The 27466-nt window shown below is 29.1% G+C and overlaps 1 protein-coding gene across 1 annotated transcript in view; it reads right to left on the bottom strand.

The window, feature by feature from the left end:
• Nucleotides 1–25202, bottom strand: part of Grip163 (gamma-tubulin complex component 6) — a 62863-nt gene extending 37661 nt beyond the window's left edge. The window contains exons 1-7 of the mRNA XM_075367517.1: nucleotides 24736–25202; nucleotides 19776–19959; nucleotides 14854–15071; nucleotides 10933–11216; nucleotides 4593–4704; nucleotides 2815–3243; nucleotides 486–767 (exon numbers count right to left, since the gene is read on the bottom strand). Of these exons, the coding sequence (XP_075223632.1) occupies nucleotides 486–767; nucleotides 2815–3243; nucleotides 4593–4704; nucleotides 10933–11216; nucleotides 14854–15071; nucleotides 19776–19959; nucleotides 24736–24804 (1578 nt within the window). The 5' untranslated portion in view covers nucleotides 24805–25202. The remainder of the gene's footprint in view (nucleotides 1–485; nucleotides 768–2814; nucleotides 3244–4592; nucleotides 4705–10932; nucleotides 11217–14853; nucleotides 15072–19775; nucleotides 19960–24735) is intronic.
• Between the last annotated feature and the right edge of the window lie 2264 nt (nucleotides 25203–27466).

Here is a 27466-nt window from a genome sequence, read left to right as displayed (position 1 = left end):
GTACTAAACAATAGATGAAGAACAAAATTTTCTCTATCAGAAGCTTCGAACCACTCAAGTACACATTATGAAATAATTGACAATCCACTTTTGTAAAAATCCATCTATCTCTTTATTCTAAAATTTAAAATGTAAATTGTAATTTAAATGTTGATAGGAAAATTCTCTTCTTTGGAAAAGTTTTATTATACCGTTTTTCATTTTAATCGTGTTAACTAAATGAATGAAATTCATTGCACATGAACTGGGCGGCAATGGCATAATACTGAGTATTGTTATTTCTCTAGAGATTATCAGTGGGTAGTTATATCTACTAACTTTTTTTTTCTAAATAAGTCATAATACTCAGTATTTTCTCTCTTACACTAACATGTTTAATTTTCAACAAATAGCTAAAAAAAAATCCAAGGTATATTAATGATAACAATTCTATCAACTTATAATTTAAGACAGAATTTTTCTTCAACTATTACTAATCTAATTACCTCAAAAATTAGACCATTATGAGCACCCATAACAACATTTTTTGTTGTATTACTGATAGTACTAGAAGAAGTAGTAAGAGCTGCAGCAGTTGATGTCACTGTTGTTTCAAAAATATCATCACATGTTACAGTTTTAACGTAACCTTCATTTTTTTTAATTAATAAGCTAATAGTGCGGAAATTGTTCCCACAGTTTATTAAATCTTTTGAAAAAATTTTTAACCCTTCTGGTGTTAAACCTGGTACACAAACACCACACTTAATAACAAAACTTTTCTGGGTCTGTAACAATAAAATAAGCAAAAGACAGCAATATAAAATAAAATAACAAAATTATAAATATAATGTATGCAATACATTTTTTTTGGATTAAAAAAAAAAGAGGGTGGATCAGATTTTGGATACTAATTGATGCTCCCTTCTAAATGTAAAACATTGAAAAAAGACTAATACATTAAAGGGCTATTTGTAATTAAAAATTAAGATTAATCAATAATATAATAATGTATCCTAATAATGCATTAGGATAAAACTTAATTTATTTAATATCAGAAAGTGATGTTGGAATTTCCAAAACAATGTTGAGATGGATTTTATAGTACGCAGATAATTTAGTTTTAAGTATATAAAAAAAAAAATGATATCACAGACTACTTTTAAAAATTAAAAACCTCAAATAATTTCAAATCTAAATGTAATTTAATCTAATATAATAACAGTGTTTAAAATTAAATACAAAACATTAATTTTGTCGGTGATTGAGTACAACTGACAAATGATGTGGAAAAATTCTTATTCTAAATATGTACATTTAATATTTCTTCACAATATTATTTAAAGTATAATTTTTTATTATTTTATTCATATATTTTAATTTTAGTTTCTACTGTGACTTATAATTTACCCAACTTAATCACTGGGTTAAGATTAAAACAATACGCCTTTCCTAATTGTTGATTAAACAATCTACTGATAATTTTAAAATTTTCTTTTCAATGTACTGAATGTTTAAAGTTAAGTTTTGCTTAAAATGAAACCATTCAAGATGATAAAGCCTATATCTACACCTACAAGAATTAAAAAAAAACTGACATCTAAATTCATATTTTTATCACAATATTTACAGACAACCAAACAAGAAATGTCAACATATCTCAACTCAGAAAAGAAGCACAACCTTTTGCTAGTTCTCAAAAACTACCTTTTCCCTGTGAATTTATGAAACATTACCACTTATAATAAGTAATTTTTTTTTAGTGGGGAAGGATTTGTATACTCACGTTAAGTTATTGATATATAATCTAAAGATACATTAACTTTAAAAAAAATTTGGTAAATTAAATAAATAATGTCTTTTACGAACGACATCAGCAACAAGTATGCTTCAGTTATTTTAATTTTTAATCTGGGTATTTAATGAGCCATTTTTTCTTTTCTTTTAATGTGGTTAAAAATATATATATTCACAAAATAAGATTTATCTGTTTTATAACTAGATTCATTAGTTTTGTAGACTGACAGCTGGAAAATTAGTAATGACTCATAATGTGTATAACAATTTTGTTAGTTAAGCTATTCCACTTTTAAATTAAAAACTAATTAGAGTCAAAAAATTAAAAATTGTTTTTAACACAAATTTCATAGAAATATGGCAAAATATTGAAAGTAAGCATCATGGCTTTATTAGTAAATTTTAACTGAAATATTTTAATTTTTCAAATGTTATAATAACATTACTTTTTAAGAAAAGTAATATTTAAACTTGAGACGGTATCTTCAACAATCTTTTTAAATATCATCAAGTATTTTCTATAAAATGGCAAATAGTAAAAGGGAGTTTTTATTAAAAAAAAAACAAAAAAAAAAAAACAACAGGTGAATTAAAAAAAAAAATAACAAAGTTTGTAAAATTCTCATATACATAAATTAGACATCATTACTTTTTAAAAAATATTAACATAAGTAGAATTTTAATCTGAAACATGAAATAAAGCATGAATTTGAAAAGTTTAGTTTTGCAAAAAATTTGGATCACATACTTTTTCAGTAATTTTATTATACTTAAAAGTCACAGATATAGTACTATCAAATTTTAATTACTTCTAAACTAATCTAGATTATCTATTAAATACAGAAAATTTATGTCTGCAGTAAATCTAACATTAATTGTTAAAACATAATAAAAGAAATTTGAGTTTATTGTTAATGTTAAACCAATTTACAGCCAATATTCTTTAAAAATATTGTATATAATAAATTATATTTTAATACTTTATATTCAGATTAACACAACCATAAAATAAATTAGCCCATAAAGAAATTGTCTTACCTCATCATAATGAAATGTTTTAGAGTTTATAGCAATTAAAAGGTACTGAATATCTCTAAAAAATTCCCTGTAAGATAATGTATTTAATTCAAATGATTGAGGTGAAGCAGTTCCTGTAATTCCAGAAAACAAAAAACCTGATGAATTACTTCCAGTAGATGTTTCTTCACCGTTGTTATTATAATAATTAGTTAATGAATTATATTTTTTCCAGTATTCAACCACACTAGTTTCTGATTCTAGTAAAAATGGTGGTTCTTTTTTCGCTTCTGCTTTCCCAAAGCTTTCCCATGTGTAACGTAAAGGTTCATTAAGATTCTGAACAGTCAAATTTTTCCATATGTCATGAGAAATATTTTTATCAAAAGTATTGCTATCTCTATCTTGTTCATCCAAAAACTCTTTGTCTGGTGTCACGTAACCTTCATCCTAAATAGAAATAAAATAAAACCAAAAATTCTCATTAACAAAAAAAATTTTTTAACTGAATTTAATTTATAAAAGTATGTCACAATTTCCATTAATTTTATGACATAGTTCCATTTTTTATAACATGATTACATATGAGAGCCATTGAAACAATAAGAAAAGCTCCAGCGTATCTGTAGGTCATTAAAACATTATAGTGTACATCCAAAAGTGCCATAAAACTTTAGAATTGTAAAATGAGTGAAGCGGCACAGATGGTTACAATACGAACATCTGTGGAAGGTTGATGATTTGAGGTCCTGTTGAACCAGTAATTATATTTTAATGTTAACAGATCCTTGAAACTAACCCCCTCCCACCAGACCAGCATTCTGTTGAGTTCTATTAACAACACATCTGAACTGGCAATTCATGGATATTATAAGTTAAAGAACAGTCATTATCTAACCAAGGGATGCAGCTGCATATGAATCGTAAATCAAGAATGTCCTATTTATCTGGAGGCCTCTGAAATATCAATGAATTAATCAAACATTTGAAAAATTACAAAATCTCAATTTTAAAAACCTATAGGAAAAGTTAAATCACTTGATTCTATAAAGAATATAAGATTGTTTTCAAAAAGCTTTTTTTTATTTCCTTTCAGAACATCAAAGGTAAGTAGGTAGACTCTTGAATTGGTTGTCCACTATGCAATATAATTAGATGACAATTAATTAACAAAGTCAATGAGTATTATAATAGTATGTGAGGTATGTATGTATATACATATATATATATATATATATATATATATATATATATATATATATATATATCTTCAATTCTTTCTTTTATTATTTATTTTGACAAGCTAATTAAGAATTTGATGGTAAAAGGATTAACTGTTTGTGAAAGACAATTTTCACAATTGACAAGGAATAATTGAAATTAATAACTCAAAAGGCAATGAGTGGCCTTAGAAATAGGGAAAGTATAATTATTCTCAATGTAAAATTCAAATATAATCTATTTAATTTAAACAAATCAAGAATGAATATTTATAACATTTGTCATGTTTATTAGATAATAATACTTAATTGATAAAAAATTAGAAGTTAAAGGAATAGGTTAATTTACAACAAAGCACAGCATATATGATAAAAAAACTGTCTAACCAGAGTAAGATCCTAAGACCATAAGGTTTATTTTGAAAACGAAACTTATACAGATATAATCAAAAGTCTAAAAAACAATTATCTTTAAACACTGAATTAGAGTGGCATTCTACCAAAACAACCTAACAAAAATTTACCAATAATACAGCAAAAGAGTAAAAGTTAAAAAAATTATAAAATATGAAATTTTACCAGATGAGAACTCCTCATACTAGGTATTGTTATAGAACGTGGTACTTCAGGATTAAGCTCAGGAATGCTTAATGATTTCATCCTTCTTTGGCTTGGAAATTCAGCTAAATTTCTAAAAGAAACAAAAGAAAAGATAAAAACTCTACATTATTTAGTTCTTAAATTACAATACAGCAAAACTTTCCTAACTGGAACTGAACACGATTTTTTCCTTTTTGTGTCATTTTTGAACTAGTTTTTTATTTTCCTACTATCATAGCTCCAAGAGCTATGCTGCAAAAAGAAAAGTATGGTTAATCAGTCAAAAAATGGGATATGGGTTTTTTTTTAATTTCTCAATGTTTCTTGATCCAGGGACTCTAAAAATAATAAAAAAGTGGGGGGTAATGTTTGTATCCCCACAAACATTGCTAAAGCATTGTGAACATTGTGTTTGAAGCTTGACCAGAAAAACCAATTTTTATAAAATTTTGTACAGACTTCATGTATATTAGGTAATTGATTATTAAAATGTTGAGGTTAGTATCTCCATTGGATGGGGTAGGTAGTTTTTTGGGATCAATTTTCTCAAAGTTTTACAAACATAATCCCCCATTTTACATTACACTTATCTTACTTTACATGTGTGCATGCTTATCTTATTAATTTTTTTTTTAATTTTCCCGAACTTTTCCCCTTCACCAGAAAATTGAAAAAAGCTTTTTATTTATTGTACATTTTTTAAGTGAATTTTTTTTGTCTTCCTAAACACAATAATAGTGCAAGTGATCCAGAAGAATACTTTGTGAGCAATATTGGTGGTGTGAACCGATCAAAATTTCAAAAAATTAATTTTTTTGAAATTAATTTTTGAAAGCAAAAACTTTTTGCTTTATTTAAAAACAAAGCAGTCAATGAAACAAAAAATTAACAATTTAAATTAGCATTTATAAATAAATACTCAAAAAATTATGGTGTTAATTAGTCAAGGTTAGCGAGCGAAGCGAGCGTAGGTTAAGTTTGGTTAAATTATATTTATAAAATAAATAAATATTTATTAAAATTAATAAAGAGACTGTTTTGAATCTATGTTAAACTCTATTATCGGCCCATTTTCCACCGAAATCCAATTGACTACTTTGTTTTTAAATAAAGCTATAGCTGCGGTGGCGTTAATATGTAAGTACCAATTTTATTAAAAGTTTAAATAACAGACTTTTAATAATAATAACACAATAAAATTTAATCATAATACACCTCCTACCAAAATGAAATTTTAGGTAACTTTTACTAAAACATTTTTTTTTAGTTTTTTCTATTTAACAATATATTAAATACATTCTTCTATATTAACAAATATATTTTAATAAATATAGAAAAATCAATTGTTGGAAGGTGATTTTGGAGTTGGGGGAATGGAAAAAATTTTTAAAATTTGATTTTTTTAATATTAAAATTTTTTTGGGGTTATGTAAACATATAATGATAATATTACAATAAAACATCATAAATTACCTCCACCCCAAAAATGAAAATTTAGGTAACTTTTTTCATGTATCATTATTTTTTCACTATATAAGAATAAATAACAGATGTCAGGAAAGTATTACAACTTTATTGCCAGCTTTCTGTTTTAGATTAAAAAAATATATAATTTCTAATTACACAAAATCACTCGTACTATAATTTAACATTCATAACTATAATACAGAATCACAAATAAAAATTGCTTTTATTTACAAACATTTATATAAAATTATGAATATGTATAATTCCAAAAACAAATTCATCTTTGAAATGGAAATTGTAGACTAGTAATTAAGTTAGAAGATCATGAGAGATGTCCCTTTTTACAAAAATTAGTTGAGGAACTGTGAAACATAAAATTATCCTTTAAATTTAAAAAAAAAAAATCTTTAGCATGCTCCTGCAGAAAACATCTATTCCATGAAAGAAGAGTTTCAATCATTCAAAATAAATTTTTCAACATACAATGAAACATTACAAAATACTGCTCCATTCAAAAGAAATAATACTAAAATCAACAATTCATAATGTTGAAATAGAGCCATTATATAATCATTTACACGTACAAGTTACATAAAGTAGAAAAACTTTACCAATTTCTACCAAAAATGAGTAAGAGTTTGTTCCTTATTATTTAAATTGACGTAATAATTTATTAGCATCTTGAAGATACTATCCATGTGTTTCTGAAATTAGCATAACAAGTGCTAGTAGAACCAAATGCCAATAATAGAAGCGTGTAACATGTTCTTCATGATTCAATAAGCCTAATGACTTAGAGCCAAGCAGATGTGGTTTTTTTTTATTAGCAAGTAGTATTCCATTGACATGCTTACTTTAGAATGAAAATTTGTTATGACTGATCTGATAGAACAGCATACCAATATCAAGTTCTGTTTTAACCTATTTGAATCATATGACGCCCAGAGGTAGTCACGTGATTTTTTGGCAAGTGATTTGTTTGTAGCTCGTAGATGGCATTCTAATGTATTCTGAAGTGACGTGCTGACATGTGATTTTCATCAATCTTCCTTTCTAGCCTCACACTGGTTCTTATTGAAATAAAGTAATCTCTTTGTTCGTATTTTTTTAATGACCTCAGTAACCATCATGGTGGAGAAAAGGTTTCATGGTGATGATGACGAAGAATTGGACAAAGTGTTTAGAAAGTATTCTAAACAGTGTTTAGAAAGTGTTCTAAACAGTGATAATGAATGTAATGATTTTTCTGATGGTGAATCAAAGTCTGAAGAAAGTTTTAATAGTAGTTCTAGTGAATTCAGGGATGAAATTAGTGAGGAAAGCGATGACAATAATGATGATGCACCAGGCCCTTCAAATCACTGCAATGCAGATAAAACAAAGTGATTGGAATTGGACAAAAACTCAAAATAACCCCATTATATATTCTTTTACCAAACAAACTGGCATTTGTGAAGATATATTGATAAGTTTGAATAATATCCGCCTTTCAGTACTTCAAATTTTTTTGGAATATATGGAGCCTTTGTTTAATAAAATTTGTGACAAAACTAATGCATACGCTACGAAGCAACTGAACAATCCCCTTAGGAAAAAGTTGAAAGATGATGATAAATGGTTTCAAACTACTGCAGATGTAATTTTGATGTCGCAGGTACAAAAATCGCATATCCAATTGTATTAAGAGTAAAAATAGATGCACTGAAACACCCATATTTCACGTAATAATGAGTAGAGAAAGCTTCAAGCTAATTTCATGTTTCTTTCATTTCACTACTGATAATAATGAAAATTATAAACTAAAAAAAATTAGGCCTGCCATACAACAATTTTCTACAAAATTTTCTGAATTACATCTCCCTTCTCAGAACATAGCTTTGGATGAAAGTCTAATGTTATTCATAGGTCGCCTTTAATTTGTGCAATCTAATAGATCTAAATGATCAAGATTTGGAATAAATTTTACAAAATTTGTGAATCTAGTTCAGGCTATTGTTTATATTTAAAAATTTATGTAGGTGATGATATGACAAATCCTACTCTCCCTGCTAGTACTAATGTTGTGTGATCGACATGTGTGAACCATTTTTGGACTGAGGTCACACATTGTTTTTAGATAATTGGTATTCTTCTCCAGATTTATATGGAAGGCTAACAAACATAAAAACAAATGTAATTGGAACTGTGGGGCATTTTCAGTGAAAAATCTTTATTGGTTGATTTTTTTATGTACTACTGTGTTCTCCAACATACTGCCATGGGATTTAAATATGATTTCTAAGTCAGCTGTGTAAGCAATTAAATACAGCATCAATGGGTTAAGCTTGGTAAAACAGCTGCAGAAACACATAAGGTGTTAGTTCAATAATGATGCTTTAAGCCAGACACAAGCATATGAGTGGTTTAAATATTTAAAAAAGGCCGAATATCAATCGGTGATGACGAAACAATACGGATGACCACCTAACAGCATTACACCAGAAATTCATTACTGTTTAGAAGAATGCAATTTTGGGAAGTTGTTGACAGACCATCAAAATGATATCTGTAAAATTGTGGGATTATCATATGGTCCAAATCAGTGGATTTTATCAAGAGAAGGAATGCTGTAAAGTTTACGACACAACTTAAGTGACGAACAGAAACAACATCGCATAAATGTTTGCAGTGAACTGAAAGAACTGCTATGAATTGAGCCAAATTTCCTTCCCAAGACCGTCACAGGTAACAAAAGTTGGGTTCATGAATATGACCCTGAAATTAATCAGCAATAATCCCTGCTGAAAAGTTAATCTTCATCTCGGCCAAAGATAACCCATCACGTAAAGAGCAACAACAAATCCTCATTCATTGTTTCTTCAACACAGATCGGATATCCACAAGGTGGATATGAGAAGGAAATGCCCAGAGAATTGGTGTAGGAATGACTAGGTCCTTCACAACAATCCAAGTTTGCTTTCATTGTGCAGCAGTCTTTGTCAAAAAAACACTGTGGTTGTTTGTCATCTACCATATTCATCCAACTTGCATCTTGTTACTTTTTTCTCTTTCCAAAGGCAAACTGGCAAAGATTTGACAAGACAGATTCAAGCATAGTCACAGCCAATGCTGAACACACTCACCAAAGAAGAATTTCATAATTCATTCCATTTGTGGCTTAGTGCCAAGAACAGTGTCTGATCACTCAAAGAACTATTTTAAAAGTGATAGTTGTGAACAAAATTTAGATATGATGAGATTGCTTTTAGTGTTATAATTTAGAAATTTTTGGCTAGTACCTAATATAATGAACTAATATTTAATGAAGAAGTAATGTACAGAACAATAAGTGCAGGTTGTCCAAGATAACCCACCGGGTTGGTCTAGTGGTGAACGCGTCTTCCCAAATCAGCTTATTTGGAAGCCGAGAGTTCCAGCGTTCAAGTCCTAGTAAAGCCAGTTATTTTTACATGGATTTGAATGCTAGATCGTGGATACCGGTGTTCTTTGGTGGTTGGGTTTCAATTAACCACACATCTCAGGATTGGTCGAACTGAGAAGGTACAAGACTACACTTCATTTACACTCAAACATATCATCCCCATTCATCCTTTGAAGTATTATCGAAATGGTAGTTACCAGAGGCTAAACAGGAAAAAGAAAGGTTGTCCAAGATGCTGTCCGACCATCAAAAAACAATAAGAATGGACGCCTCCCTAACATTTCTCCAGTGCTACTGCAATGAAGATTTTTTGAACAAAATTGTCACAGGGGACGAGACATGGGTCCATTTTGAAACTGAAGAACAATCCAAACAGTGGATGCAATCTCATTCTCCCAGTAAACCAAACAAGTTCAAGCGAACCTTCTCCAACAGAAAGTGTATGGCTACTATGTTCTAGGACCGGAATGGAATACTCTTGGTGAAATTCATGGAACGTGGCACGACCATCACTGCAGCCTCATACTGCGTGACTCTTCAACGTCTATGAAGGGCAATTCAGAATAAGCGGAGAGGAATGTTGTCATCAGGCATTGTCTTTCTCCATGACAATGCTCGGCCACACACTACAGCTGTAACAAAGAAGCTCCTGCAGCATTTTCATTGGGAAGTGTTTGATCACCCACCATACAGCCCGGACTTGGCTCCATCTGATTTTCACCTCTTTGCTCACATGAAACACTGGCTAGGAGGACAACATTTTGGCATAGACATCGAGCTGCAGACCAGCATAGATACATGCCTGAAAACACAGGCGGCTCCGTTCTATGACGAGGGTATTGGAAAGTTGGTACCACGCTACGACAAATGTCTAAATTGAAGTGGCAACTATGTAGAGAAATAGCATAACTATGTAAGTACTTGTTACAAATAACAAATTTTTTATTTTCACTGTGATTTTAATTTTGTGACCGATCAGACCTTGAAAAAAAATAACCCTTGTATGTTAATTTCAATTTATAAATAAAAATATATTCATATATGATATTAAAATAAAAGTTTTATTATCTATCTACTAATGGACTATAACAAGAGAAAAATTTTATATCAACTGAACAGAATATATATTATATAAATGGCTGAGATTGTAGACATATATCTCAACAATTAAAATGTTTTAATTAATCATTTTTTGTTTAAAACAAATGTTCTGATGAATCAAAACCATTTTAATTACAAATTTAATTAATGAATAAAAGCACTAAGCGACAAAAAAGTAAATTTTTAATAAAACAAATAAAGCATATATATATTAGCATTATAAAGAAAACTGTATGTACACAAGTAATGAAATTAACTAACACTTTATTTCTTATCAGTTGTGATATATTATTTTTAAAATGTACATTACAACAAAATAAGATGTATTACCTATTATTTTTATTCAGTGACCATGAGGAGCTATATTTTTCAAATAAGTTTAATCCACTTCCTGGTTCAGTCTGAAATGGATAATCATTAACTCCAGATATTTTACTTATAATAGGATTATTTTGACAATCCAGCGGTAACCTAACATCAAATGATGATTGTGGAGAATAATTTGGCATTCCTCCATTAAATGTATCATAGAAATTACTATTTGATTGCAGTGACTGAAATCTTGAATCAAGGTCAAGGTTTTTAAGATCTAATCCAAAAGACGATTGCTGTGCCTGTTGAAAAAATCATAAATTTATAAATTATTATTTTTACAATAAAAATAATTATTAAATAATTAAAATAATCTATATAATTATAAAATAATAAATCTTGAAGTTAGAGGAAAAAAACTGAATGACAAATAAAAGTAATTTTATCATTAAAAAAAGTTCATATATCGCAGTATTAATCTCTATGAAGTCCCAGTTTTTTTTTTTAATAGTTAAGTAAGAATGGAAGTATTTCAAGAAGTGGCTGGAAATGCTATAATTCAGCCAGTTCATTACAATGGAATTTGATGAGGAGAGAATTATTAATAGAACTGCCAATTTATCCCAAATAAATTTTTTAGTAAGTATAGTTTTTGGAAAGTAGACATTGAGTCTAAAGTTAATTTTGTATGGCCTTTTTTGTATTTGACCTAGAACCTGAATCTAATTAAAGATAATGGCCCCAATAGTAACTATGACATTGCTGTCACACTGTATATGTCAAGAAACAAATTTTGTTATAAAATGTAACCAACTGTTTGTCTGCTAGTATTTCACAAAATATATTTATAAAAACAAAAATATTATTATATAACAAGTTTGTTATAAGAAAATATATATGAACAATGACATTTTTCAAGTTGATTTTTAAACATAATTATTGGTAAGACAATTTAAAAAAAGATATTCTTTCACTGTAGAGCCACAGTTTATATAAGAAGGACTCTTATGATGTCATTCTGTTTTCAACTCTATGCACCCCATGCGGTAACCACATTTTGTTACTGCATGGAGCAATGTCAGGAGTGTATTATATGTATTCTACAAAAGCATTTTAAAACCGGTGACTGTTATGGAGTTGTGTGATGGGCATTTCCATCATCACTTTCAACTTTAATCACAGTCCAGAACTATCAGTTTACACAGTAAGACATGAGTAAAAAATATTGAAGCAACTGGTTTAGTGTCGAATAAAAATCATCCAAGCCCAATAAAAAAAAAATCCACACACTACAAACAGTCAAAGCCTTATTTAGAGTCCATATTATTTTACAGAATAACATATTGTCATTAGACCTGTCTCATAGCACTTTAGATAGAATACAAACTCCAAAATATAAATGTTCATCAGTACATGATTCAGGTTGTTCAGAAACTGAAAATACATGATTTTAATAGAAAAATTAATTTAGCAAACCGTTTTTAGAAAAAAGTGATAAAAATGATTTTAAAAAATCTTTAGACCTCTAATAAGCTTTTTCATCTTTTTTTTATGTAAATAAAAAATATATTTATAAAAAAGGTAAGACAGAAAAAGGAAGCTGATCAGCCTGAGCATTATAAGTATGAGGGTTAATTTTTTTTCAAGGTCCGATCGATCACGAAATTAAAACCACACTGTTTCCAATACCCTCATCATAGAACGGAACCGCCTGTGTTTTCAGCCATGTTTCTACGCTGGTCTGCAGCTCGATGTCTGTGCCAAAATGTTGTCCTCCTAGCCAGTGTTTCATGTGAGCAAAGAGGTGAAAATCGGGTGGAGCCAAGTCCGGGCTGTATGGTGTGTGATCAAACACTTCCCAACAAAAATGCTGCAGGAGCTTCTTTGTTACAGCTGTAGTGTGCGGCCGAGCATTGTCATGGAGAAAGACCTGATTACCATGAAGAAATGCCTGATCTGATGATAACATTCCTCTCCGCTTATTCTGAATTGCCCTTCGTAGATGTTGAAGAGTCACGCAGTATGAGGCTGCAGTGATGGTCGTGCCACGTTCCATGAATTCCACCAAGAGAACTCCATTCCGGTCCTAGAACACAGTAGCAATACACTTTCTGTTGGAGAAGGTTCACTTGAACTTCTTTGTTTTACTGGGAGAATGAGATTGCATCCACTGTTTGGATTGTTCTTTTGTTTCTTCAGTTTCGAAATGGACCCATGTCTCGTCCCATGTGACAATTTTGTTCAAAAAATCTTCTCCTTCATTGTGGTAGCGCTGGAGAAACGTTAGGGAGGCGTCCATTCTTATTGTTTTGTGATGTTCGGACAGCATCTTGGGAACCCATCTCGCACACAGTTTGCGGTACTGAAGTCTCTCGCTCACAACGGTGTAGAGAGCTGACCTTGAAATTTCAGGAAACTAATCACTCAATACAGAAATTGTGAACTGACGATTTTCTCGAATCGCCTCATCCACTTGCTCAACGAGATCATCGGTTGACACTCGCTTCCTTCCCTGATTGCCTGCATCATGAACATCTGTACGTCCTGCTTTAAAGTTCCTGCACCATTATCGCACTTTACTGTCACTCATTGAAGTTTCACCGTACACATTACTTATTCGTCTATGAATTTCAGCAGCATTACACCCCTCAGCCTGAAGAAATCGAATTACCACACGCACTTCACACTTGGCGGAGATGCTATTATTGTAGACATGTTTACATGCCAGCTGCGTGTTTAGAACTAAACGAAGTGACGCAGGATGATTGAAGGCCATACTAGAGACTTTGGGCAAAACATATGCTCAAAGGTTCATCCAATTTTTGCACGGGTTTTTATTTAGCGACCGATCGGACCTTGAAAAAAACCCTCGTATAAAAAATTGAATTTGGTAAGAAATAGTATGCAGATAAGTGGTAAAGGAATAAATGTATGTTTTATAAATATGAGTTTAATTGGAGAAATGTAATACCAAAAAATAGACTGAAGAAAAAAGATTAATTAAAGAATTTAGTCTGAATCAGAAAACAGTTATGATAATATGGGATGTACAAACTGAGAGGTTTGAACTATGAAGAGATGTAAGGCAAGAGTGCTGCTTATCTAATAGAGCATTTAAGGATTAATGTAGAAAAAAGGAAAATAAAGTGTTCAAGGATTAAAAATGGCATATTTTTAGATTAAGAGCAGTCTATTGCGATACATGATTTCAAACACCATGAGAGAGTATGGAATGGAAATTAATATTAGGAGAATAAAAAGAATAAGGATAACAGACAATTAGCCAATGAATATTCACATAAAAGAAAGAGCTGAACAAGTAAATTGAAATAGATATTTGGGTGTCATGTAAACAGAAAACTGCAGAAACACAAATGAATTAAAAACAAGATTAGTAACGACTACGGAAGCATTTTGAAGAAAGAAATATTATGTAGTTGGATGGAGTTAAGGCTTCTTCAAAGCTTGAAAAGTGTTATGTTTAGAATATACTTCAGTACAGATGTGAAATGTGAAAACTAAGAAACACTTCCAAAATAAATTTGAAATGTTAGCAAGGAAGAAATTGGAGAAGATTAAATGAATTAAAAAGTAAAAAATTAAAAAGTCTTGAAGGGAGAGATCCAGAATAGAAACATATCAGAACAATTCAGAATAGGAAAACTGTCTGGGACATATCACGAGAAGAGATAGATTGATTAAAAGAATAAGAGAATGATCAGTAAAAGATACAAAAAAGAGAGGCTGGAAAAGAGTAAATTTATAATTTTATAAACAATACATAAGGAAATGGGAGAAATTTTAATTTCAAAAGTTTAGCTGGAATTAGAGGATATAGATGGTCATGATGCAAGGGACAATATTCTTACCATAGGGCAGATGACCACATAAGTCATGATGATAATGATGACAAAAATTATAAACAAAATAAATATTTACCTGATCTCTTAATCGGCGTTTAGGTTCAGAAGCATGTAATAAAAATGTTAGAACATTTCTAAACATTGGTTTTTCAAACATGCATTCTGAAAAATAATCAACTAATTTATGTAACTGTTGATTCTTTTTCTTGGTCCATGATGATGAAGATAACTCATTAACGTACACTTTATCCACTAGTGCTGCTATCAATTCATCATTATGTTCAAAATTAATATCTGCAAATTTAATTTACATAAAAATTATATAAAAACACAAAATTTACAGAAATATTAACTTAGATAATTGCAGGCATATATTTCATACTAAACTTTTACTCAACATAGTAAAATCAGAGGTAAAAGGTTAAGTGAAATTAAAATTTATGAGATCACCAAGACAGAATTATTCTATTCTTAGGATAACATTTTTCTATCATTCACTATTTTGTATTATTATTATTATTATAATTATTACATATGTACAAATGACAAGTTTATACAAAAATCCACGTAAAAAGAAAATAAATAAATGAGAAGGGGAAGGGTGTTATTACATGAGATTACAGTAACACTAATATGTATTTTGTCACTGTTATACATTTTCTGTCATGAGTTCATTCCATATAAATAAATACATCAAATGACAAAAATTATAAATAAATAAATATATACACACACACACTGAATTAAAGAGTAGCTTTCTCTTTCAGCAATATGCACTTACTTCACACATTTTTACTTTGCCTATGACTCAACCCTTTCATGTTGTCCACATCTAAGAACAACATACAATAGCTATTTATAATTATTATTAGATGTATATTTATTATTTTTTAATTTAAACAGTTCTTACAAAACCATCTGAGTCCTTTCTTTCAGTAATTTAAAAGCAGTGTTATTACGATTAAAAGTAGTCAATTAGTGCTACAAAAAAAAAAAAAAATTAATTAAATAATTTAAAAAATATGACTAATAATTTTTTCTTTTAATCAACACCTCATTTATTTTATAATTTTTTTTTTTTTTTATTTAGAGCCCATAATCCAATAATTGGGGAAGAATCACAAGTCAATCCTGAAAATGATTAAACCATTCACAAAATTAATAAATTTCTTTCCCAGGATCAAGGAATGAGAAGTAGATTGCTTCCTACTGCCTTTTCATTGAAATGGTTTAAATCCAACCAAAATTACGGTAATATTCATCACCCTTTTCACTATAGGGGCTGGATATATGGCAAACATCATTAAAGATAATTAATTCCTCTGACTGATGCCTCATGTGTCATAAAAATAATCATACTTTACAAGTGTCACATCTGTTATAAAACTGGAACAAAGAGTACAATTAAAAAGATAAAAATTACTCATTTTTGTCATAAATCAAGGCATAATATTTTCTAAGGGAAATAATATTTATTCCCCAATATTAAAAAAAATAAAAAATAATAATAAGAAATTTAATAAATGCATATGCATAAAAAGGAGTTAAATTATTACTAAATTTATTAAATTATTATTTGGAAATAAAGCAAAAGTAGTTTCCTAAATTATGAAACCACAATAACAAATCAACTTTAACATGAGATATCAAAAATTCTTTGAAAGAAATGTAAAAAATTGTAAGATAATTTAAATTATATTAATCCTTTTAAATATTCAAATAATATAAAAGTAAAAATTAGGAAAATATATTAACATCTTATCTTTTCTTAGTAAATGCATTTACAGAAAAGTGAAGCTAAATCAATCTGTGATGCTCAAAAACAGTAGGGCTAAAATCACAAGACCAATACCAAACTGTAATGAGGTGCAGTCTGTTATTAGACTGTATAAATTTGATTCAATATATTAAAAATAAATCACACTGTGATTTATTATATTCTCTTAATAACTATCATTATCATTATTAAATCTTAATAATTATAATTATTATAATTTTAGAAAAAATCTCCTATTACTAAACTTACATTTCTAATAATTAAATATAATTAAATAAATTAAATATAGGATTACAAATGGGGTGATCAACTCTCAAAAATAGATTGAATAAATTTATGAACAAAAAACTGCAACTCTTACAACTTCAGTAACAACGTAATACGAACGTATACAATAAAAAGTACCACACCCACAAACAGATTATGCACACTAAAGAAAGAGAGATCAGAGTTCCATTAAATATGATTTGACTTTTCAACAAAGAAATATCATGTGTATGCCTAACATATGAAAACATGTACTTTTTATAATAAAGCAGTCTTTTTATAATAAAATATATTTACAGCCTCAAATACAGTACTCAGAGAAAGAATTTACAAGTTATTATTGTACAGCAAAAATAAATACTGCTGTTCAAGATGATTAGCAATTCAAGTGATTTAACGTTAATAATTATTTTTTAGTCTATAGGAAATTAGAATTTCTTGACATGCTACAGTGGTTAGAATAAAATTTTTATCAAACAAGACTGCTGCTTTTTGTCAACATTGAAATATTAAAAAAAAAAGGAAATTTATGTGAATTTATACAGTTCCTAATCACTGGTATAGTTATTTGATTAAATAAACAATTTTTAATTCTACAAAATAACAAAACAAAAAAATTAAATTTAACAGCTTATTATTTCATTACATTTTGAATTTGTGAACTCACTATATGAATCTTAGTTCATAGAGTAATGATAAACAGCCATAGAGAACTATGATAGTTAATTTTTGTTTTTGACAAAAATTTGATGACAAAATTATTAATTAACTGTATTTCCTAAGAGGGAGCTCTTAGGAAACTTTATTTCTTAAGCTGGTCCCTAATAGAGCTAAATATCAAAATATAATTTTTGTGTTAGAATAAATTGAATTCTAAGTTGTGTCTGGAAATTTAGAAATTATTTATTATTGTAGAAAACTACATAAGAGACTATAAACAAATATACAAATGTGATATGTGTAAAGTGCTGAAACTGATATACCAACAAGTAGACGTATTTAGTAGACAGTGTAGAACCAATATAATTTAAAAATATAAAAGGAAGAATTAAAGAATATCAATCTCAAAACTGTTTGGCAACTAAAATTCTGAGTAATTTACAAATAAATTACAATAACAAAAGTACAAACTAAGCTACTTTATAAAGGCACCATATTCATTTTCCTGTCTTTAGTTCATATTGTACTCTTCCTACTTCTGCTTAAAGTAAAACAATATAAGTTTAAATTTAAAGTACAGCAAAATAATTAACACAAAAAAGGACTTCCTGTTGTCACATATTAATTTCTGGTTGTCAGGTATGGCCAAAACCTTTCAATGGTATGTGCGTGCACACATGTTTGAGGGTCCATAAAACTGAACTTGTTCACTTTCATGTGCGTGAAATATGCTTGTTAGATATAGTCAGTGATATATGCGTGTCATTAACCCTAATATATGTTCCTTGCTCAATATTTTCCTGGATGGCAATCATTAAGATGGCAAGACCGATCTGGTACCTTAATGAAAAAAGCACTTATCTTCTTCCCAACAAACTTCTCTAATAACCCACTCCAAGAAAACAAAACATACTCTCATCGATCTTGACTATTCTCCTGGTACAACCAATTTCTTCTTTCATCATATCCACACATACTTCCCACATATAATTATTCCAGTTGATTGTCGCACGCTGACAAAATTAATTGATTCACACCACTTTAAAGATGTTAATTCATGTAACTATAAATATACAAATTGGACAGCAGTCACAAACAATAGCCTAGAATTAGCAAACCAGTTGCCCATCCACATACCAATTTTAGTGTGACATGTATGCTTGCTACAATGTCGTATCACTGCTTCTGACATATACGATGTCATCTTATGGCTGTTTTTGCAAATACATTTATCAGGAAGGATGCCTGCATCTCAGAAAAATGTTGAGGCAGCTTCTTCTCTAGCAGGAAGGTCCACATTTTAATTTTTTATTGCAAAACTGATCCTCACAAAACAACATATGCACTGTGTAATATGTAAACACAGTGCACTGTGTAATGCAAACAGGAAAAGGCATCATCTTAAGTTAGAGATTATTATTAATATGAAATCATAGAAATAAAAGAATAACAATGATTATCAATTTGAAGAAAAATGAACTTTGACTGATGACATCATTGTACATGTCTCATTCATTAACATTAAAATTGGTTTCTGTTATTAAATTTGTTTAAATTACTCAATTTCAAATGCAGTATGTTAAAATTGTATTTCTAATGAGAAAATAAAAGAAAGATGGAGTGGCACCATTACCATTATAAAGCAAAGTACCCAAATTAATTAATTAAGAAAAAATTTTCCCAAAAATAATTACAAATTACATAATTTAAGATCAGTAAGTGATTATTGACCAGTAAGTTGATTTCACAGTAACTTACATCCAGTTGACTGAACTTGACTATAAAAATCTATTTAAGTTAATATTTTATTTAAACCCTTGATATTAGGTAAAACAGACAAACATGGGGAACAAACTCTTAGGCTTGAGTTAGGCTAAGATAATTAGAATTATTAGACATTGATCCACTGTATTACATTTACTTCATGAATTTCAATTTTAAATAAACAATAATATTATGCAACCTTTTCAGATATTTTGTTGTTTAAATTAATTTCAAGTAAGGTTATCTTTTAGCTGTTGATAAAATATATGGAATATTTTTGGAATAAGATTTTATTTTCGTCAAATCATCTTGAATCTTGGAAGAATATGTCAAAAACAGATCATTGTTTGAATAAATAGTGATGTATTACTAATACTATAAGTCAACCTCTATATTCAGTCTATTTCTATATATGTTATTAATTTATTAACAGAGTAGTTCATAAATATCTAAATAATCTTAAAGTAGTATGGTATAATGAATACTTAAATTAACAGGATTAAAACAATTAATGTTAGCAAATTATTTACCTTCCACATCACTGCTTTGTGTCTTTTTCAATAAAATTTTATATGCTAATATTCTAAGCTTTTTAACTATTTTTCTTTTTTTACTTCCTTCATCTATATCAAGATCATCAGAGAGTTTACTACATAACTTATCAATCAAATCTGGCACACTATTTTCATCATTGTATATTGGTTTGGCACTGGACTGAAACATAAACACGTAAAAAATTATATTGCACTGCAATAACTGTAATCCATTTTTCCCTCATAAATCTCTAAAACTATTTTCACTCTCACAATCATAGGTAATGAATATCTTACAATTAAATTGACTTTACATAGTATGAAAACCAAGAAAGAAGTAAATACCCTGCTTCCTCTACAAACACAAATATCTAATTAATAAGCAGTTTGTGACATTACATAATTTTGTCATATAGTCAGTAATTATAGTTTTATAAAATAGAAATAAAATAAAACGTATAATAAATCAATATAACTTAATATTATAATATATTTTAAGCACTACAAATTGTGTTTCCCACTACAACAAAATGGTAGGTCGATTGAGATAATTCCAGCATTTGCCCAAGTCGCTATGACAACAGTTACTGCAGGTATACATTTGAAAATAAACAAGCTATTTTAGTGATTAAGATTTCATACACAACGATCATTTAAAAATATATATGTATACAACAAAAATAAATTCTGGTAAGTAAATATTTCAGTACTACTAACTTTAATATAAATTCATTTGATTTAAAATTATTAAAGAATAATAAATTTGTTCAATAAATAATGAAATACAAAATCTATTTTTTAAGTATTATTTTACTGATGAAACTGTACGTACCTTTATAACTAAACACATATCCACTTATTCAGAAAAAAAGATACTATTTTACATAAACATCACTTTTTTAGAATGCATTAGATTATGTACATGCAAAAATAACTTTTGATTATACGTTTCATCAAAATACAACAAAGAAAGTCTCATAAGTTTTATAAGTAATTAATTACAGTGATACAAAAAGTATTTTATAATTTTTAAGACATACATAGGTTTATTCAGAACACAAAGAATTGGATGAGATGTTATTTCATAATAAAGATATCAAGTTTTTTATAAAACAGTAACTTAGGTTTAATGTGAGTGACGGTGATCCCGACCTTATTGTACAATTCACCAAATTCTTCAAAATACAAAGATGTTTTGAAATAATTTCATGTAAACCACTTCCAGTATGCCACATCTTCATATTTATCAAATATGTGAACAGTTAAATGTCTGAAGGTACTAACTAAGTCTGGTGAGTAAGGGATACAGAAGAATTTTGTAGTGTAATTCAAATGAATGGTATCACAATCGTAGAAGAGTAAACTGATGCACGGTCTTTGTGAAAACGTACCTTACCATTAAATATGCATGTTTTCTTTATTACCTCAATTTAGGTAATACAGCTAAGATGCATAATATTGTCCAGTTATAATTTTACTTTATCCATAATGTCAATAAAGATTATGCCATGAGCAACCCAAAAGACAGTGATCACTGCTGATGGAATGATTTTTGTCTTCTTTGGAGCAAGTCCTTAGAACACAACCCACTGTTTTTTCCGTTCCTTGGCTTCAGATAGGTTAGTAACATACCAAAGTTTCAGCAACAGCTGTAAAAACACAAAATTCCTCTTCATTATATTGAAATGGCTCCAAACTGTGCTTAGAATTCTTTACTGCTTAACACTTTTGTTTGATTTTGAGCAGAATCCCATCTTTCAAACAGTTTTTGCATCTGTTTAAAATATGATGCAGTTGTTTAATTGAGATACCTATATTGCCTTAGCAATTTAACAAAATCTCAAGCTTCAATATTCAATCATTGTTTTTTCAAAATTCTTTGCAGCTGTAACCCTAACAGATCATCAGAAGTGTTTAGCATCGTTTGTGCTCATACGACCATTCTGTAAATAACCAAACACTCGTAGATTATTCTAATCAATGGAACTGACTCACTGTAGTATTTATCTGGCTCAGCTTTAGCTTCCTGTGTGGTTTTACCTTTCAAAAAGTAAGGTTTGATCACCACATAAAAGTTTTTTCATCATATTTCACAAATCACAAAACTTGGTAGACTCAAATCACTCCAACAGAATTATGATTGTATATAATTAAAACATGATGTGAACTCATAAAGAGGATATGGTAAACTATGATTGACTTCAACAATGTATGTATTATGGATGCCATTTCTTGACTTTGCAGGAACTTATCAAACACCCTCAAATATTGAGGGTGCTCTTGTGCTCATCTAAATGAAACACAGAACAATATTATAAAATCCACACATTCATCAATTAATTACATCCAAATTTAAATTTCATTTATGGTTATAAAAAAAGGCACAAAAAATAACTTAACTTTCACGATCTCACCATATTCAAAATGCCAAACATACTTTTAAAAACATACACAGAAAACAAGCAACTAATGATATACCAAGCCACAACATATCAACTCATAGTACAACCATGCAACTTTCTTAACCATTTTATATCAGCTACTAACACACCTTCATCAACCACTTCAATAAAGAACTCAATATAGTAAAACATCTGGCACAGATTACACATATATTCTTATAGATATCATGCTACATAAAATACAGAAAACAATCAAAAACAGCAAACCAACAAAATATACAATGATAAACACAACAACCACGAAGTAATTAAACTGCAGTGATTACAAAAAAAATTAAATTTAATAGAGTAGTTATACATTCATCTGCAGAATCAACTTTAGCTTATCACCTCATAGAAATAGGGCACATGCACAAAGACAACCATGAACATACAGCCTATAAAACCAAGATCTTAACACAATTCAACAACATTAATTAGAAACACTAAATTAAAAAAAAAATACAACTTTGTTTAGGATTTGACTATATCCTAAACAAGTTTAAACTTTTTAAGATGGACACCATTAACTAACATGCCACAGGCAAAGAAGCAGCTACACAATTAAAGGAAAAGGTGTATTATAACAATTTCTATGTAATTTGAGGGCAAGTTGCTTGTAATTTTTTTAGCTGCTACAATTTGCTTTCAAAATATGTGAAAATAAAGTTTCTATAGATATGTTTGCGGTTAATGATACACATCATTCATAACTATTCTACTGAATTTCAAAACTGTAATGTCTGTACATGATTTGATGTTAGATATATAGATGTGAACTATTAACATAGATTCATTCAAGGATCTGTGTTAATCAGTAAAAACATTAATTCAAAATATGGCAATTTCAATTTGAAATATATAAATGACAACTGCTCAGTGAATCAAACTGACCAACACATTGATATAACCTCTCTCATTTTCTGTTTTCTTAGCCTCCAGAACCACCATAAGGTATTACTTTAGAGGAAGAATGAGGATAATATGTATGAATGTAAATGAACTGTATAGTCTTGTACAGTCTCGGGTTGACGATTTCTGATATGAGAGGCTAATTGAAACTCATCACCAAAGAATACAGGTATCCAGGATCTATTATTCAAATCCATATATAAGTAACTGGCTTTACTAGGATTTGAATCTTAGAACTCTCGACCTCAAAATCAGCTGATTTGCAATGACAAGTGAGTCACACTGATATGACCTAGAAAAATTTTCAGCACTCAAAACATAAATGAAAATTATACACTAATTAATCATCAGTTCATTATATTTACACTAATTCCTCTAAAAAGAATATACTAACACAACTTTTAGTATGATTTTGAAGAAATAAAAAAAAATATAAGGAAACACAGAGCCTACCAAAAACATGCATCCCCTCCTGCAGTCCAATTCAACCAACTTAATAAGGTAAAATAATCATAATTCTTAACAATACAATGGATATTCTTTACAATAAAATTGATTCCTTTAAAAATGTCAATTCAAATAACAGTAAATTAATTAAATAAAATCAGATCAGACTGTCCTTAAATCATACCCAACTGCCTTCCTACAAATCTGCCTACAACTGCCTACAAATCAATGTAAGCTTGAATTTGGGACATCTTTTAAGGAACCTTTAGAATGATAAAAAAAAAATGGCGCAGCACTCAAAAACTTATAAACCAATTTTATAATAAAATGGGAAATGCAATTCATTCTATTTTAACAAATCTACCTAACATCTCAGATTGCTATACTTTCCAACCAGACAGCATTGTACCCATAAGTTGTACTAGCAGATGCTTATTAAACACTTACAACAAGCATATTAAACAGATATAATTTTAAAATTATAACAGCTTAAAAACATTTTCACAAATTCTTACTAGAAAAAAAAAATACAAAAACGTTCACAATTTGATAAACAAAACCACAGTTGCAATATCTTAGACAATCAGCATAAAGCAAGCATCTACTTACAAAAATGTTTTGTACATATAATTGAACAATATTTAATAAAGTTGTATGTAGCAGGTTAACATTGGTTGCATGTTAACTGCTAAACACATAACTTGTTCTACATCAAGATGCCAACATGGAACTATAGAAAGACCCAAGGTGGTAACTGACAAAAGTCCATGGTAACTATTTAAGGAAGAAGGGATAACACACACCAAAAATGTAGTTGAAATGGGCCAATTAACTGAGTCCATCATGTAGTCCACCTTAAGTTGTACTGCACATAAACAAAATTTATCAATCCTGCAGTCCTTTTGAAGAGGGACTGCAGAATGGATCAGGATAATTTAACTTCTTGAAAAATGTTAATAATTTTTGTGGTTAATAAAATTAAATTCCTAAACAATAATGAATATTTCAAATAATTTAAAAAAACTATATAGGAGCAATACACCAGTTTAAATTCGGTAACAATAATGTACAGACTTTAGAATACAACAAATTTAACACAGAACTTAAGCAAAAAATTTAACTAAGAACTTAATAGATAAGCGAAAAAGATTATTTACCTGCAGATAGGTACTCCACAAGCAACCTTGGGATTTCGTATTTATATTATGCGCCATTTCTGATTTCATTATGTTTTCTGTTTATAGTCATAAAAATGTAAGGGTTTTTGTAGTTTGGGGGGAAACATTTAATATGCATTACATTTCTTGTACTGGCACAAATTTTGATTATATAACTTCCAAAATAAATAGAAATGTAAGGAATAAAAATAACTAAACATAAAATTATAATTTAAAACCGGCATCATTTAAGCCAAAAGGCTTCATGACACCATACTGAAGTGAAACTAGATTATCAAATATTACTCTAACCTAAACGATGGCGACAGTTAATCAGTTTGTTGCCGTTATTACACCAGCGGTAGTTCAATCAGCGAGTCAACAGCCAGCTGATTCAATTTAAGTATATTTTGACAAGTTTAAAATTAAAAAAAGAACTTTTTACATTAATAATGACATAAAATAAAACACGTCAAAATTCCAGAGCTTAAAGATTAATTTTCTGTATCTCTAGACGATAAGTGAAATAAATCAAGTTTTGTGAAAGGGTATCGCGTTATATGAAACTGAAAGCAAATTTGAACAAAACTATTTTGGATATTTTATCTTTAATAATAATTTGAAATCATATTAACTATGAAGATATAAATTATTTATTCAATAAAGAAACTGAATTAAATGCACTATCAACCCCTGGTTTCCACTTAACGAAAATATTAAGAATATTTGTTTTGTTTGTCTAATCTTGCTAATAAATTACAGTGGGATGATTGTCTAATTGTCTACTTTAAAAAAGATTACACCTGTGTTAGATCTATTTCTAAACTTCCTTTAGGCGGTGATCAACCCTAAAATATTTTAAAGATTACTGTTAATCAGTAAAAATGTGTGAAGCGTTTCAATTAATTCAAGAAACATTTCTTGAGATTCCAGGCAGCCAGAGTGCAAAATTCACCTAAACAAAAGATTTGAGATAATTGGAAGTATACATGATTTACTAATGTGTGGAGAAGATCTTGAACAGCCTTTAGAGACAGAAAATATAAAAACTGTTACTCAAGCAATTGTTCATACTCTGCACAAAAGGTACTAGTTTGACATTTGACAAATTACATAACTTTGATCATTTCACAAATGACACTTTACACTTTGAGTTTGACATTTTACACTTTTATGTATACTGGATTCTTAAAATTCAGTGAAACCAGAAACCTATATCTCCCATAACTTAAAAAGTTTCGCAGAATATGACTAAGATGACAGATTTTGATTTTTCAAAATTAATTGTAATCCTTTGTGAGGCATGATCACTTTTTCTAAAGCGTATATTATTTCAGCGGATAAATTCAGATAAAAATACCTTATATTGTCAGATCAAATACGCACATGAATTTTTATAACAGTTTTTCTTATGAAATAATTCAGAAGAAATTGAATAATATTGGTTTAAATGTGTGGATCATTTGGTATGAGTCATGTGGTGGCATCACAGTTTCACACCTTTTCTGTAGTTCTGCAGCTGGAGAATAATTTCAAAGAATATTTCAAGAAATAGTTTTACTCTAGGTACAAATTAGCTTTCTTGCGCATTGCAGTGGTAGAGAATTCTCCACTAGAGAATGAATGGATCAGATAATGGGGTATAGCAGATTGACTCCAGAATATGTGACTCTTACCGTTTGTTTTCATTACGTACAGTTATAAAAATATATTTTTTCGCAAAAAAACTAGAAATTTTGAATACTTAAGAATAAAAGTAGAATTTGAATTGTTAGACAATGATAAATTATCATGATTCAAATTGTTAACAATAATAATAATTATTATTATTAATAATAACGCGTCAGTTGTGATCGTATGTGCTTCATTGAATTCTACGTTTTCGATTTGGAAAATTTCACTTCAAATGTGATATACTGTTCTTATGGTTTCTTGTTTTACATATAAATTCTTTGAAGAGGATTCATGACTTTTATTATTTTTTCTTAAAAAACTATTTTTATATGTTTTTAACTCATCTTTATTCCTAACCTCTCTAATTTTACATTAACTTATATGAATTTTTACACCAACTTTATATCAACTTCTACCTTTTACATCATCTTTTCAATAATTAACGTTATTTTAATAACATCAGATAATTGCAAAAAATCTATATAGAAAATAAATTGTGGAATACTTCTACTAAGTCTTTTGATAAAGACTTGCCCACTTGATTTGCTATGGTGCCCAAAAACTTGCCATTGTGATTTGCCATGGTGATTTTATTGCACGTAGGGCTTCTAACGTTGATCTCCACTGCGATTGTTCTTGTGTTGCCGCTAAAACCTGGAAGGCCAAAAGTTCGCAGAAAAAGCAGCAGTGGAAATGTAACAATTGCCGAGAAACTTCTTCAAAGAAGGTCATAGACACTTTCACTGCTCTACGACAACTTTTAGAATCAATGTTTAAGGAACATGAAAAAATGTTCAGTGAAAGGATATCCCACATAGAAACAATTATTTATAGCTTTGAAGATCGCCTCAAGGTATATCTCTACACAGTGAAAGACCTGGAGGTGAATTATTCCTCACTTAAAAAAGAAGTTTCATCTTTAACGACAAACTTTAATCCGAGAAGCAATATGCACGACCCAGGAATGTAAAAGTTATTGGACTCCCGGATGAAAAAGGAGAGAATATCAAGAGGAAGATTTCTGACCTTCTTGGTGAAATAAATTTAAATTGGACAG

This window comes from Lycorma delicatula, chromosome 5, assembly GCF_047948215.1.
Source record: "Lycorma delicatula isolate Av1 chromosome 5, ASM4794821v1, whole genome shotgun sequence".
In the NCBI taxonomy this organism is placed as follows: Eukaryota; Metazoa; Arthropoda; class Insecta; order Hemiptera; family Fulgoridae; genus Lycorma; species Lycorma delicatula.
Note: the sequence above shows the minus strand (reverse complement) of the source record. Positions and strands in the feature narration are given on the sequence as shown.